This window comes from Phalangium opilio, unplaced genomic scaffold, assembly GCF_054372755.1.
Source record: "Phalangium opilio isolate 3A_F unplaced genomic scaffold, DU_Popi_V2 ptg000113l_1, whole genome shotgun sequence".
Lineage (NCBI taxonomy): Eukaryota > Metazoa > Arthropoda > Arachnida > Opiliones > Phalangiidae > Phalangium > Phalangium opilio.
Window position 1 is genome coordinate 5,836,193 of NW_028324209.1, and position 15,760 is coordinate 5,851,952.

Consider the following 15,760-nt stretch of genomic DNA (forward strand, 5'->3'; position numbering starts at 1 on the left):
TTTGCTTTGGGACTGTTTCATCTTGCATTGTGACAATGATATAAATTTCCCCTAATCTGCCCTGTCAGTCTTAACCAGATTTAGAGAACCTTGGCGCTATGCCCATATATGGTCATAGAGCTGGAAATAAGTAAATTTTAATTTTCAGATTGAAGTGTTTTCCCACACGAGAGAAGTGATGGGAAGCGTGGATATTCATGATAGATCATGGAAAAGACCAAATGCTTCAAAACTTATTTTGCCAAGAAATGCTAAGCTGATAGGAAATAATTGAAAAAAATAAAATAAAAAAAATTGTGAAACCTTTTTAGTTTTGTTGTGCCAAACGCCTATAGTTAATACATTAAGCTTTTAAATATATCTGGTTTAGTCTTATATAATTTTCAAGAACATTATCCCCCAATTTAGTAGATTGGAAAATAGTTTTCGGCAAACTATAAAGATTGCAAAAATGGTTGTTCTTCCGTCCCTGAAGAATTTGATAATAGAAGAGAACGGGCCTTTTGCCCGAGTACATGGGGGCTGTTTAGCATTAATACGATTACGGGGCAAGCCCCCCAAATCCAATTAATTCCGCTTGAGCTTCGCAGGGGCTTCCGAGAGTTCCAAAAGAGTAGAGACCCGCCGCGAAAAGCTCATCTAGAGGTGGTACGCGCGCCAATGGAGAGAGCGAGAGAGAGGACTGTCATGATTTATCCCCAAAGAAAAGAGTTCAGCTTTCTCGCAACGTTTTAACTAAACGCAGCAACCTATTAACTTAAATTAACGAAAGGCTGATTAGCTCTTAGCCCACCAAGGAACCTATTTTTTCTTTAAAGCTTAAAAACAGGAGTCTGTGCAGAAGGATTGAATTGATCATCTAGTTTACTTAAGACGAATGCCCCACTAGTAATTACCAATAATCTATAAGGGGGTACGTTACTCTACCCTCGTTTCTAATTGATTCTTCATTTCTAGGAACCATACACATAATTTTGAAACCTAATTCTCCGAGTGTTCAGCCCCTTGCTTTTTTCCATTTACCTAATTTCTTGGGCTGTAAGAAAAGTTATGTTTTCAAAAGACATTGTCAGAAGAAGATTAATCAGAAGCTATTAAGTCCTAAAACTTCAAAGGAAGCGCCGTGAACTTTCGGGCTATTGTTTTTGGACATTGAGAGGGGAAACTGAAAACGGGGATATAGTTTAGAATTTAATAAATTGCGAGTTTATATAGCGTCCAAGGTTATATGATAGGGGTTCATCGCGTCGCATTGCGGATCGAAAGAGAATACAGTCCCAGAATCCTGTTGGGTTTTGAGCCGCTTTAGGGCTTGTTGGCTATTCGAGTCACGCGTTTTTGAGACCAATCCAATCGGAGAAGTTTAAGTTTCCCCTTTTAACCCTCCTTTTACTAGGAGCGCGCGGTAAAAGATGTTTCTACTTCCGCTTGATTGAGGATTTAGACTCGGGCCACCCGCCTGCACCACCGAGGATAGAAAGAAGCAATGGCTATTCTCCGTATTACTCCGTTTACCCTTGGGTATTCTTCTCTGAAAACCAAGGGTCTTCCAGGCCGGGGAATGAAAGGGGTCGACCATGGAAAGGGGGTGTGGTGGTGGAAGCGGTGGTTCTCGGGCTCTTCTTGATTACAAACGAGCCTTTATTCTAATCGCGTCACTCGCTTAAAATGTAGTACGTAGAATGATCGCTCGACGACGTGACTACGTTATACCAGAAGATTGGGACCCCCTAGTATCGTTGTCATGGAAACCAATCTCCAGAAGAAATAAAAAGACTTTCTAGAAGGAGACCCGGCAAAACTGAAAAGACACCGTGTTCTAACTAATCTAAAAGAGTATTTATTTCCCAAAGCAGTGCCTCAAAGTAATGCGTTTCAGTTTTAATGAACCCCCACCCCTCTTAAAACGGGAGATTATATATTCAAATTTCTGCTTAAACTGTTGCGCGAATATAATGCTTAAACGCAAAAATCAATACTAATACGCGATTCACTTTTAAGATTCTTTCAAAGAAAAGCGTGTCCGATTAAATAAACTTAAGCGTGAAACGTTTGGAGAAATTGAAACTCCAAAAAGGGGAAGCCGTAACGAATCGAGCGGGAAAATAAAAGAAAGCTTTGGCGCGTTTTACTTTTACTTACAGCGATAGGTTTTAAGACAAAATATAAAGGGGTGTAGGCCCATACTCTCTAAAATATTGGCGCCAAAACGGTAAAAGGCTATAAGGACGTGAACCAAACCACGCCCCCGCAATGTGACCTCACACGACGAAGATCAAAAGACTTGGTACCGACAATCATTAAAAGCCAAGGAAAATCTTGAGAGAGAGAGAGAAAAAAAATACCGGAACAACAAAATTGAGAAATACCTATTAAATCAAAATTAAAAGGATCCGCGCTGTTGGTTTCAAATTCCTATGAAATATTTAGACTTAATGAATACGCGATTAGATCCATTTACTAAGCACCTACACTTCTTTAAAATTCAACTTCATTAACTTCTTAAAGGGGAAGGAGGGTCAACCGCGAGATTCTCACGCGTTCTAACGAAAAAAAAAAAAAAAGAAAACTAAACAAAGCTAAAATTGGTTTTGAAAATAAGAAAGGCATAAATCAGGATAACTCTTTTACAAGATGTTGGGTTTGAAAAAGAGACGCCTATAAATCTTGCACCACCAAAATCTTCTCTTAAATTTCTTTCTTCGAATTGAATTATTTCGTATAAAGCTCTGATAAAGTTCAATGACATGATCAACTTCTTTTTTTTTCTTTTCCTCGCAAGTAGAAAAATGGCCAAATTTTTTTTCATGTAAACCTAATGTATTTTCATTTCGGGCCCGCTATGCCTATGTTTTTGATACCCGGGTGACTGAGAGGTCACTTTTCGAAAGGTGAGGTGAATTATGGGCGATGACCTTCCCCCGCGATTTCCCGCGCCTAAAAGAAAAAGCCCAGTGTTGAGCTTCCCTTGTTTACGGGGGCATTTTTTATCGAAGTTACTAATCTTTCGGCAACGGTATCCGCGTATACTTGTTTTCGTGACCATGCTATATTTCGTTTTTGGTTTGTTTTACGTCGTTCGTTTCCTTATTGAATGAATAATCATTGTTATATAAAGAATAGATCAAAATTCTTTTTTTGGAATTTTGATTTTTAAACCAAGTACAAGGTTCAAACGCGCAGAACTATGGAGGGGCGTCGTACCCATGTTCTGGCGTCTTCGTGACCCTATCCCTCGAACCTTACTAAATAAATAAATTATGCCTTAAGTAACGCAACGGACTTGTTGATTCTCTTCCACAAAATTTAACATTAACAACCCAATTCCCCACCTATCAATCTAAGGGAAGATGTCCCCAATGTCAGGAAAATAACTATAGACTCGAGACAGTACGTCAACATCGCCCCAACGTTGATTTTGACGCGTGTTGATATTAAGTTATTTCACCCAAAGTTCAAATTTGTAACTTAAATTTCGAGCCATGTATGCCAAAAATTAAATGAGCCTCTCTATTCAAGACCTATGAAAAAAAAAACAATTTTCAAAGCGGATATGAATGACTCCTCTCTCGCCACACTCCCATCAACCTGTAAGAAAGATATTAGTCGGTCGGTCACCACTATTTGCTGGTACAGGCCGGTCTTTAAGACTTAGTTACTTGTCAGTACGGGGGAAAAAGCTATTACCTATACGACCCGAAACAAAAATTTTGTACAAAACTGTTGGATAGTTTGTACGTGGTCATTCATTTCTTTGGGTTGCTTTTCTTTTTCGAGTCCGGGGTTGAAGTGGAATAAGGAGTTGTAGTTCTAACGAAAGAAGTAGAAAAAAAAAGTAAATGAAATACTTTTATCGTGCACTAGACACGCAACTACCGCCATTTTTATGGCGCCCCATAAAAATGGCGGGAACGAGCGAGTGGAAAAACCTTGATATGGCGCCAAAAAGTAATTTACTCTTTACGAGGATAGTCTTGTTTCTACGAGGGAAGTTATTTTGGCGGGAAAATATGGATGCGCGATCAGTCTTTCCGATTTTGGAGCCCCAACTACTTTCCACTGTATTCGGGTTTTTTCTAGTAATATCTGCGCGGTTACCCCTTACGCGTGCCACCATCTCTGCCCCTGAAATCTTGAAAAACCTTTACTTTATCTAAGGCAGGAAAAAAAGGATTAAAAAATAATTAAGATTTGTTTTAGCAATTTGAACTTTTTACAACGTTTTTAATTGATATATATAAAAATGACCCACATAACACAAGCCGAAAAAAAAGTTCTGGACTTCATTTGTTGATGATTTATCGTAATTAACAAATTGGTTGATAGATTTTTTTAATTTTGTCTTTTCAATAAAATTTTGGTGTTTTTTGTTTTGATAAATTTATGTTATCGTTATGTATATTTCAGAAAAGCTTGGTAATAAAATTATTTCATTGGGCAATTATATGGGTCTTTTTCCAGATTTTAGAGAAAATCCAGTGAGTGGGTAATTTTAGTTTGGAAGATAAACAACTTGGAACAAAAGATTGAAAAAAAAAATGAGTTGAGAAAAAAAAGTATCAAAATATGAAAAACAAAAAAAAAAATTGTAAGAATTTGTACAGATACAAAAATAAAATTTAGCAGTTAAAAATAATGAAGAATTCATTAATTTATAATAAAATAAAGATCAAAGTTCAGTAAAAAAAATCATTCTCTAAAACCAACCACAAAAATGGTTTTCGGTCAAATTCTCTCCTATTGGATGATATTGGCGACAATATATATAAATTTTTATGAATGTGGTTGTTTATTTATTGACCAACACACACTTAATGGCATGGCTCGAAGCTCACTGACTGAATAAATTATCCTAAAAGCTCATTGGTTCATGAGTAACAGTTTTTTTTAGCCATACCACGATGATTGATTGCACGTTGTTTAATGTGTATTTTAGTAAATTATCGGTATTAAATTAATTTAAAATGATACCAAAATTATAATTGAGTTCATCCAATAGGAGTCTAAAAACTAGTTCAAGACCATTATTTTAAAGTAGAAAATAATAAGTAGAAATAAGATGTAATGCAGAAATAAAATAGTATAGGTACAGCGCCCTGAATAAAAAAAAATTAAGACTATCGGGGTTTGTCGCGTAGAGTGAAAATATTTTAAGTACATTTTACACTTAAAGTGGCACTTTTTTTTTCGCAGCGATTTCGCGATCCTTTTAACCTGACAGAAACAAAATAAATTTTCCTCTTTCGTCAATATTGTCACAATAATAATTAATCAATTAATATCCTTCTTATAAAAATTAGTTCTTACCATTCAATAAACTTGGAATGCCAAAAACAAAAACATTTGTTGTGGGAGTATTTTTCAATTTTTTTTTTCGTAAAACTATTTCATTTTGTTTATAACTTTTTAGTCTAAACTCTTATCTAAAAAAATTACGGTATTTACATATCGTCCAACAGGCTAAAATGCGGTGTGCCCATACTGTCAAAACTCAGTAAATCCGTCGTGGTAGGTTCGATGGAATCCAAGAAATCTAGATTAAACTGGTGAGTGTCCGAACCGAAATCAACACCACTTTCGGAGTTGGCGTTATTATGGTCCGGCGGTTTGTTACCACCGGAATTGTTCTGAGTTTGAGGAGCGGCCCTTTGCGTCGAGGACGTGTACATTTGTTGAGAAGCAGTCATTTGCATGTTCATCAATTGGTTTTGATGCTGCTGATGGTTGACACTTTCGAGGCTTTGACGAATTATGGCGTGTTGCTGTTGCGCCATAACTCCTCGTTGCCTAGGTGGCCGCGTCATACCCATACCACGAACCTGATTCGCGTGTATAGAATGTTGTTGAGACTGCTGATGTAGTTGCTGTTGTACGTGTTGCATCTGAGCCATGTTGGGGTGATGTCCGCCCCTGACCATCATGGGATTACTATTCATAGGCACGCCACCCGGGCCTTGTTGCGGAACGTTATTAAAAGCGTTAGGCTGCGGCGACCGATACGCGGCGTTAAACCTCTGCGCTTGCGCGTTTTGCATACGTATACTCAATTGCTGCTGTTGCATCTGAATCTGATGTTGTTGTTGGTGTTGCTGCTGTTGCAACTGGGCCTGTTGCTGAAACATTTGTCGCCATTCGGCCGGAGGTCGTTGAGAGATGTTCAATCCTTCGGGACCAACGTTTACGTTTGGCGCGCGATTACGGGAGAGAGCGCTAGTGTACACCGGTTTATTCGCCGACGCGGGTGTGCCTTTAGGTTGGCTCTGAGAGGTTTGGACGTTGGGATTGTTCGGGTTGGCACCCACTGGACCACCACCTTGATAATGGTTCATGTCAGATGGGTTTAAACCCTGAGGTCGAGTTTGAGGAGCCATGCCCCGCGGATTAATCGCCTCCGAATACGGAGGCACCATTCGAGTATTTGGAGGGTACCTGATACCACCAGCCTTATTGGGTGCGAAATTTGGTTGAGGCTTATATTCGGGAGGTGGTCGCCCACCCATGAATTGGGCTTGTCGGCGCCCTCTATTGCTAACAACGGGAGTATCTAGCGTGGGCCCCATGGTTTGCGGAGGTCCTTGACTACCATATTGAGCGCCGAAAGATACCGATTGAGACTGGGCCATGGATAGTTGGTACTGGTTGTTAGAAACGGTTTGCGACTGGTGTTGCTGTTGCGCCGCTTGGTAACTGTACAAGTTGTTGTCCCTCGACGGTTGATTGGGACCCTGTGGTCCTTGTGGCTGATTGGTCGGATTGGGACCACCTTGCTGATGAATTTGGGGCTTGACATCTTGTTGGTTGATTTGTAGTTGCTGCGACTGCGAAACCTAAAATAAAAGTCAATAAAAATTAAGTAAAACCAAGAGTGTCAAATCTGAAAGCCACTTAATCCATTGATTTGTGGAGGTTGGGGGGAACTATCCAAAAAAAGTATAAGGTATCCTATTAAATAAACTTAAGGGATGGAAAAGGGGGAGGGTCACTCCCAATGACCAAAGGCATTTTTAAGGGAACGCTTTTCAAATGGACTGTCGGGTCAATATTTCCGACTAAGCCAAAGCAAAATATTTCAACTGGTAACTACCCACCCACGATTCTCTCACTCTCCCCCAGTCATCCGCGGGTCTCTTTGTCAACCGCAGATTTCAGAGAGGATGGGAAATCATCCCGTTAGCAAAGCGCCTACCATATCGAGCGACGCTGACTTTTGAGACTGTCCTGAGCGAGGCAAGGTGGTCGATAATCCAGAGCGTCTTACAGAGCCACCAAAGAGAATACAGAAAAGAAGTAAAAACGCCTCCGTTTCTTTGGAGTGTAAACGGACATACATCTAGTTGTAGATGACTAAACGTAATATGGTTACCACCCAAACATGGATGTAGTATTAGTTGTTGTTGTAAGTGGACAGTCGTGGGCATATTTCTACTCCGTTTCGCTTTCTCTTTGACGCCAGAGATATAAGTTGCAATTTGGCCTCCCAACGCTAGCTTTCTCCTCTCTCTCTGGTGACCCCCGTTGTCCCCCCCTTTTTGCCTATATAGGCGGCCACACCATTGGCTCTGTGCGGAAATAAGAGAAAGGGAAATCTAGCCTCTCTCTCTCCTACCAACCTCCTCCCTCTTTGCCTCGTATATACACAAAAGGGTCGAGGCCTCCCTTCTACAATATACTTTAAAAGAGACCCTTCGCTTCCTGGTCGCGTTCGAGCCCGCGCTACCTCATTCCCATATCGGAGCGGTGCGCGCAACAAAAAAACATAACTGAACAAGACGCATACCAGGACGGAAACTAGACTGGAATTCCCTGACAGGGTTTTTTTTTATTTTTTCTTTTCGAAGTTTTAGGGTTATAAGGTGGTCAAGGCACGAATCAAATTTTAAAGTTCAACCATCCAAAAATGGCGACTCTCGGGGTTTTGAATATAGTGGTACACGAGCCAAGGGACGTGACCAAAAGATCGTTGCCATATATCGTAGTCAGTCTGCTTATATGTTTGACATTTTGAACGGTTGGGATCATGATGAGGGTTTTTGAAGACTTTGTGACAAAGGGATGCGGGATGGGCTCTGTTGCTATGATTTGGTCTAGAAAATTAGGCGAAGGGTGATTAATTGAAATGGAAAGATATGACAACTTAAGTTGGGAGACGCTTAATGGGGAAATACAATGACTATGTTGCTCAAGCCTTGAAGAAGATGGAAGTTCCATGATTATATATATATCCACTTGAGCCTTCAGGAAGATTGGAATTCAATTAATATGTTATTCAAGCCTTGAAAAAGGTGGAAATTCCATGATCATGTTACTCAAGCCTTGAAATATGTGGATATTCCATGAATATGTTACTCAAGTCTTGAAATATGTGGATATTCCATGAATATGTTACTCAAGCCTTGAAATATGTGGATATTCCATGACTATGTTACTCAAGCCTTGAAATATGTGGATATTCCATGACTATGTTACGCAAGCCTTGAGGAAGATACCTGACGATGTTTAAACACGTCTTGAGGGCAACTGTTAGGTTAGAATAGGTTTTTGGGACCGATGTTTATGCTTTCCCTAACCTTAAGAAACATGATTAAAATCCTAATCTAAATCGGATTGCCCGTAGTTCTTACATTCAATCCATTGGCACCTGACGGACCGAAATCCGTCACCTCACTAACTTAAGCCTTCATCATCGATTAGCGATAAAATTAGAGGAAAGACAGAAAGAGGGATGTAGTAGTCAGCTAGTCTGAGTAGGAACAAGACTCGCTTTCGCCACGCTCGCTCGCTTCGTTTGAGAGGCAAGACCATCGTTTGTTTACAGGGGTACGATCCCCTCAATGCGTACCCCCCTTTTCCGCGGAAAGAGCCCCCTATACTCTTTCCACCGTTCTCGGGATTCGGAGAGCCGTAAAACTAGAGCTAAAGCAAGAAGAGAGCGAGAGGCCCATCCATAATCTGAAAGAACATTAAATCCTATACGGACTATCGGGAGCGCTTGGCTTCTATCAGTTCAACCTGGAAGCGACCTCGCTACACTCTCCCGTAGTTCCCTTTTACATCATCGAGGCGCTGAGGGCTGATTGGGGTGCTAGGTGGGGCGACGGGGGCCGAAAGAACGGGGGTCGTAATTATTAATGTTGGAAATGGACGAAGAAGACTTATTTTCACGAGTGCCTGGATAAAACCCGAACTCGATTAACTCAAAGATATCAAATACGCCTCATTTTTACTTAAAGGGAAGCTGACGGCAGTGACGCTAATGATCCTCGAAAATGAAACTGATGGGAGATAGAAAACGATCTTCGACATTTAAGGAAACCGTCGGGTTAATCTACTTCGGATAAAAGAAGCGAATGAAACTGAGGGAAAAGTGGATGGCGGAAGATTGTAGGAGAAATTTGATGTTTCATTTGGACAGTCTATCGGAGAAGGGGGTGGGGACGAGTGATTCCACCACCGGTTTTAAAATCGAGGGAGTTACCCATTCTCCGTTTTATTAAGATTGATTCGTGGAGCCGTTTTGGATAGTCTATTGTTAAAATGGCGCGAAAAGTGGGAGGGGATGTCTTGTTTGATAATGTTTTCTGGCTTGTAAACAAAAGTTCCCAGGTTCATTTAGCGTGCGTGGGTGGCTGTCTCGATTTTCGATAAGAGAGCTAGTCCTTTTCAAGCATCATTTATGGTCCCGGCCATAACCAGTATTCCCGGACTTGTTTACCAAATGTCTACGTATTCGATCAGAAGTGTATTACACGTATCTCTTCATCCGTCCATAATAGCCCAGGAACGAGGGCTTAAAGTTCGTAACTTTGGCTTAATACGCGTCTAGTTCGATAGAGAGGTGTAAAAATAGAACGCGACGAAAGTTATTGACGTTACAGATACACCGAGTCGCCCATCGTAATCGACTGTTTGACTAGCAACTTTAAAACGTCATCATTAGGCAAACAATCATTTCGTCCCTCGGCAAATAAAAATTGTACAGTAGCGCGGGGGGGGGGGCAACCTTGTTCAAATTTTTAAATTTGTATCGTTTAAAAATCAGGATGGGATGTTTGTTAGGTAAATAAAGACGCGGTACGTTAGCGATATTTAAGGATGATGTCAGAGATAGCTACAAAGGGATGTGAAGATGGGGAGGCAGAGAGACTGTTTTGGCCGCGTGAATGCGTCAGCTGTTGACATTGACTGGAACCAAGAACCAATGGAAGACCTAAGAACCATGAGAAGAATCAGGCCATCGTGGCATGCATGATCTCAGATATTTCCACAAATATTCCCGGTTCCCTAAGATGACTATTCTTACGTTCTCACATCTTATATGGGTACATACAAGTCAGTACGAATTGACAGTCTACAAAAGTATAGACGAAGCAAACTTGTACGGAGCTTCATCACACCGGTAAAGGCATTTCTGCTGTAGCTAAGGGTGCACTATTTTAACGCATCGCCCGTGTTTACCAACGCAATATATATTAATAAACTAACCTTTTGGGTAAAAATAAAGATACGTAAATGTCGATTTGCAAGTGCTACAGGATCTAAACGGGCAAAGCTACATTTGCGCGCTATTTAGGCTACAGAACTTGTAATATTTTGGTAACTGGTTTTCTAAATACTTACACTTCCAGATAAAATATTCGAAATCCGAGAAACATCTTCACGCGATCGGGTTTTAAAGTCTTCAGCTAAATCTCCATTACTTCCGACATTTTCAGGGTCCATAAGCCAGGAAAGAACTCTACTAATATCAGCCTCAGCTTTAGTCTCAGCCTGATTTCTAGCCTGAAACCACGACCGGGTTCCACCTATAGGAAAAGCTTTTCCCCAATTTTCGATCCGATTAGCCTTAGCTAGAACTTCAACCCGAGCGTTTTTAAAAATCTAGGAGGAAAAAAAAAATAAAGAAATTTTAACTCATATAATACTCTATTTTAAGTTAACAGGCACCTCTACATAAACACTTCCAATGCAACAACTTGACAACTTGAATAAGACTCCTTTTAACTGCCTTATTAAAGATGCAAGGGGCTAGACACTAGGTTTGACAATGAATCTCAGTGTGCGGTCTGCTTTTATTGAAAGAGGGGCGAGATGTCGTGTGGGATAACACTGCATTCTGACTAACTAGGCCCTGAGAATTTATTGAGGGCCAGTGCACCTGCAATATTGCGCTTTAAAAGTCGATATCCATCTGAGCATAAACGAGTTGCCCGATTAAACCCAAATTATTTCGAAAAATTTCAAAGTATGGCTTTTCTGACCCCGGAGTTTAACTTCACCCTGAGCACCGATGTATGTCGGGTGAAACATTTCTACAGGTGTCCATAGAAAATACATGGAGACCAGGGATAAGTGAGGTAAAATGGAGTGGAAATGACGATGGGCAACCTGCGGCACAGTAACTCTCCCAGAATACCTCGCGCACGCCCCTACCGCGATTGTTCAGTGCTGCCGCGTAACGCCATCCTTTACGATTCCGTACTGTACGACCCTACCTAAACGCTGGGGATGCTGGGACTCGGGAGGGTTTCGGTGTCGTAGGTGGGACAAAGAAAATCCTTTACGATGTAACGATCTTCTTCAACTGGTAGACTTCTGTCGCGAACCAAAGTGGCTTGGGATGATAGTTCCGGTGAATTATAGGTCTAATGAGAATCAATGCTGTAGAGAGGGAAATAAGGCGGCAATAAAGCCTCGGATTTCTCTCTTTTAAAAGGGGTTTCTAATGCATCGAAGGCGCGGGGGATGCGTGCAGGGGCGCTGTTCAAATGACGCAACCCAATCCAGGACACCCCACCAATAGCAAACCCCAGCCCCGCAAATAACGGATTTCTATCTATTACGTCCATCCCCGCGGCCTCGGGCCTCATATCCAAACAAAATGAGCCGTCGAGATGACTAATAGTTAGGGAGTGGAATAGGTTCTCCGGGTTCGAATCCCAATTCATTTTCCTTTCTTTTGACAATTGCCCCACTCACTTCGGACAGGGATGTCTCTCTCCTCCTCTACTACTCCTGTAAGAGACGCCAATCCAAGCACGCCTGGATGGGTGACTGTCCCTTTAGGAATTTCCGGATAGTTTTTCAGTTGCCAGGAGGGTGGTGGCTCGTTGGTCACTTTGATTGCGAAATTTATTTTATCCACCCATGGTTTTTGTGAGGAATATTACGCCATTTATAATGAAATGCGCCATTACGTTATGAGGCATTTATGATTGATATTTGTCTTTACATAACAGATTCTTCGCGTGCTTAAAATTACTTCATGGCTCAAAGAATCTGTCAAAGTATCATTTTCTCAATCAAATTAAAGCCATCATTCTACTAACTAGTTCTTTGCTCAAATTCCCTTTGAAGTAGTATTACCTTGCTCAAATTCCCTTTGAAGTAGTATTACCTTGCTCAAATTCCCTTTGAAGTAGTATTACCTTGCTCAAATTCCCTTTGAAGTAGTATTACCTTGCTCAAATTCCCTTTGAAGTAGTATTACCTTGCTCAAATTCCCTTTGAAGTAGTATTACCTTGCTCAAATTCCCTTTGAAGTAGTATTACCTTGCTCAAATTCCCTTTGAAGTAGTATTACCTTGCTCAAATTCCCTTTGAAGTAGTATTACCTTGCTCAAATTCCCTTTGAAGTAGTATACCCTTGCTCAAATTCCCTTTGAAGTAGTATACCCTTGCTCAAATTCCCTTTGAAGTAGTATACCCTTGCTCAAATTCCCTTTGAAGTAGTATTACCTTGCTCAAATTCCCTTTGAAGTAGTATTACCTTGCTCAAATTCCCTTTGAAGTAGTATTACCTTGCTCAAATTCCCTTTGAAGTAGTATTACCTTGCTCAAATTCCCTTTGAAGTAGTATTACCTTGCTCAAATTCCCTTTGAAGTAGTATACCCTTGCTCAAATTCCCTTTGAAGTAGTATTACCTTGCTCAAATTCCCTTTGAAGTAGTATTACCTTGCTCAAATTCCCTTTGAAGTAGTATTACCTTGCTCAAATTCCATTGGTGTATTATTACCTTACTCAAATTCCTAGACTGCCAACTTCACACAATGTTAAAATGATTGTATAAGTAATGTTTGAGATATCTATTACAACAAATACGTAAAAACAAAACTTCATCAAACACGAAACAGTGGCGTAAACACGCCAGAGTACAAAAGGACGAGAAATTCCCATGGCCTGTTTCCAAATTAAAGCATAATTCAAAACGCTGCAGCGAAAAACAAAATACATAGCCGGAGATGGGGTCGCCAAAAAGTGGCAAGTGGCAAGAGTATTAATCTAGTTTTCTTTGCGTAACCACATTATTGTTCTCCATTCTTGAAGTTGAAACAAACCCGCCGTTTCGCTGAACAAAGAGAAACTGACTGCTTTCATTTATACATTGTTACACCAGAATTCTCCCCCCCCCTTTTTGATATAAATTATAAAATCAAAACAATTTAGCTTGTTTACGACCGCGCAGTCAAAACATTATCTACACTCAAGAACACGAAAATTTTACATCACCGCACATGGTCTGGGCTTTTTAACGCTCTGAAAGAAATGCTAATAATTAACCAAGATCTCAGACATTTAAACGCGCCTCGTCTCAAATTATGTCAAAAGAGAATGCGGCTGGCTGGTTTATAATTCGTACTGTTTGTACGGTTTTAATTTCCTTCCAAGGTGTATCTCGACGAAAGGTATTAAAACACGGAGACTTGTTTAAGAACTACTTCTTTAATGATTGGATAGCGTTAAAAGGTAGCCAGCCATTTGCTATAAATTGTAAAAGAATTCGCGAAGAAAATAAATGTTTTCTTTTCAACTTAAAACAAATGCTTGAAGCGGAACTAACTGTTCACAAAATTGTGTTAGTTAGACTTGGGAACATTAAACGTGTGGTTTCAACAACATCAAACTGCCATTAGTGTAATTAGAAGTACGTTATTTGAAGTATAAAAGCTGGAGGAATGAAGTTGCGTAATTGATTTGGTCATTACTTAAATGTAAAAGACAATCACGTCCTAGCCCCAGACCAATAATTTAACGAACCACGGAACCAGACGGACACTGGTCAAAATAATACAATATTTTACCTTAATATTATTAATTTGGAAATAATTTCTCTTGTATATCATTAAGTACGTTCCCACCCAAACAAAAAACTATCCGCCCAACAATGACATACTCTAGTATAGTTGGTATAACGCGTCCACAAATGACTTTGCCGTAACGACATGGGGTCATAAAAAAGGGGCAACTAAACGTTATAACATATTCATCACGAGTCTTGTCCTATTTTAGTCAAAAATATGGACAGCTAAACAATAAACGAATGATCCAGAGATGTGCCACTTTAAAGGACGAATGAAATAAGGTGGCCAAATTATGACCGTCCGCCGGTAAGTGCTACGGTTCAAACATATCTTCAGGTGCTCCACCTTTCCGAGAGAAGAGAGAGAATAGTGGTACAAGAGCTACGGTCACGTGACGTCAATATTAGTAATCTAAATTGTATGGCCTGAGCTACCGACTTCCAATATGACCGTCAAAACCAAGGTAAGAGATAGGAGGGTGTGACGTCACGAGAAAGATCGTCTTAGCAGACTATAACGAGAGGAGCAGAAGCTTACGTCTGAGCAGGTCACTCGCGGTGTTTCACTTGTCTAACACAACATAAATAACCTAAATAAATAATACAGGTTATACCTAAGGACACAAACTAAGGAGACAACATATTTAAATCAATAATATACATCGAGGAACCAAGCTCCGGAAGTAGTCCTCTAAAACTCAAAAGATGGCTTTTTTATAATACGTTATAAAAAGCTAAATTTCTTCACTCTTCTCTATATATTTCCTGGGCTTGTGCATACCAGGTTATAAAAGATTTAGTTGGCTTTTCAGCCGCCCTTTAGGGAAGTGGAACTTCTCGTTTAGCTCCGGAGCACCGCGGAGAAGAGATCCTGATAGGAACTAAGCCAATGGAATCGCGCAAGCAGACTATAAGGGGTCAAAATAAAAAAGTCGGGCAAAAAAAAAAGAAAAGAGACAAGAAACTGGGAATGATGAATGATTGTTAGAATTGGGTGCGCGCGGGGGCTACTGCAAACAAAAAGAGGTCTATTAGGACTATTAATAGAATATATTAAGGGACGCGAATAATGGTTGCTTGGCAACACTTTGTACCGAAACGTCAACTCGAGTTGGCAGTGTGTAGGAAGAGGCAACGGGTGAAGGGGGTGTCGAGCTATTTCGGTCTCTTTTCTATGATAAAAGGTTAAGCGCGCGTAATTAGTGGTTTTGTTTCGCTGAACGGGACCGCGCCCTACCACCAAATCGATCAGATCAGCTTTATACGCCGCTGTATCGGCCGCTCTGCCTCGAAAACCTATCCGCTATAGCTGACTCGGTTCGCCGATGAAGCCTTGTAAATTTACTCTCCTCATGCACTCTCTCGGAAGGTGGTAGCGTATTACCCCGTCGATTTTTAAATATTAATAAATCGTTAACGAGTACAAAATCGACTCTATTTTCAGGGGATTTCTCGCTGCGGAACTCTGGAGGCGTGACGCGACCAAAGGCCAAGAAGTCTTTTCTTCTAGAGGATAAATGCCAGTGTTGGGTCCAATTTGGGTACTCCAATCCTGTTGTTTTCTAGTGGCCGAGCTCTCTAGCAATATACCACCATCGAGCAATATTTTAGGAGGCCTACTGGCCTAGGCAACCGTTAACACAACTTATTTTCCCACCAATGAAATTACTACTCGATGGAAA

At 40.6% G+C, this 15,760-nt stretch overlaps 1 protein-coding gene and 1 long non-coding RNA gene across 5 annotated transcripts in view; one reads left to right on the forward strand and one right to left on the reverse strand.

The window, feature by feature from the left end:
* Window positions 1-15,760, forward strand: part of LOC149623551 (uncharacterized) — a 45,226-nt gene that overhangs the window by 24,238 nt on the left and 5,228 nt on the right. The window contains exons 2-3 of one of the 2 annotated variants that reach the window (XR_016374754.1): window positions 14,288-14,385; window positions 15,523-15,619. This is a non-coding gene — a long non-coding RNA (uncharacterized LOC149623551). Of the gene's footprint in view, window positions 1-148; window positions 4,442-14,287; window positions 14,386-15,522; window positions 15,620-15,760 lie in introns of those variants that run through there. The other variant, XR_016374753.1, reaches the window with a different exon arrangement.
* LOC149623553 (uncharacterized) overlaps window positions 4,191-15,760 on the reverse strand; it is a 74,385-nt gene continuing 62,815 nt past the window's right edge. For 2 of the 3 annotated variants that reach the window (XM_089852559.1, XM_089852560.1), the window contains exons 4-5: window positions 10,618-10,878; window positions 4,191-6,827 (exon numbers count right to left, since the gene is read on the reverse strand). In XM_089852559.1, coding sequence (XP_089708685.1) covers window positions 5,442-6,827; window positions 10,618-10,878 — 1,647 coding nt within the window. In that variant the 3' untranslated portion in view covers window positions 4,191-5,441. The remainder of the gene's footprint in view (window positions 6,828-10,617; window positions 10,879-15,760) is intronic. The other variant, XM_089852561.1, reaches the window with a different exon arrangement.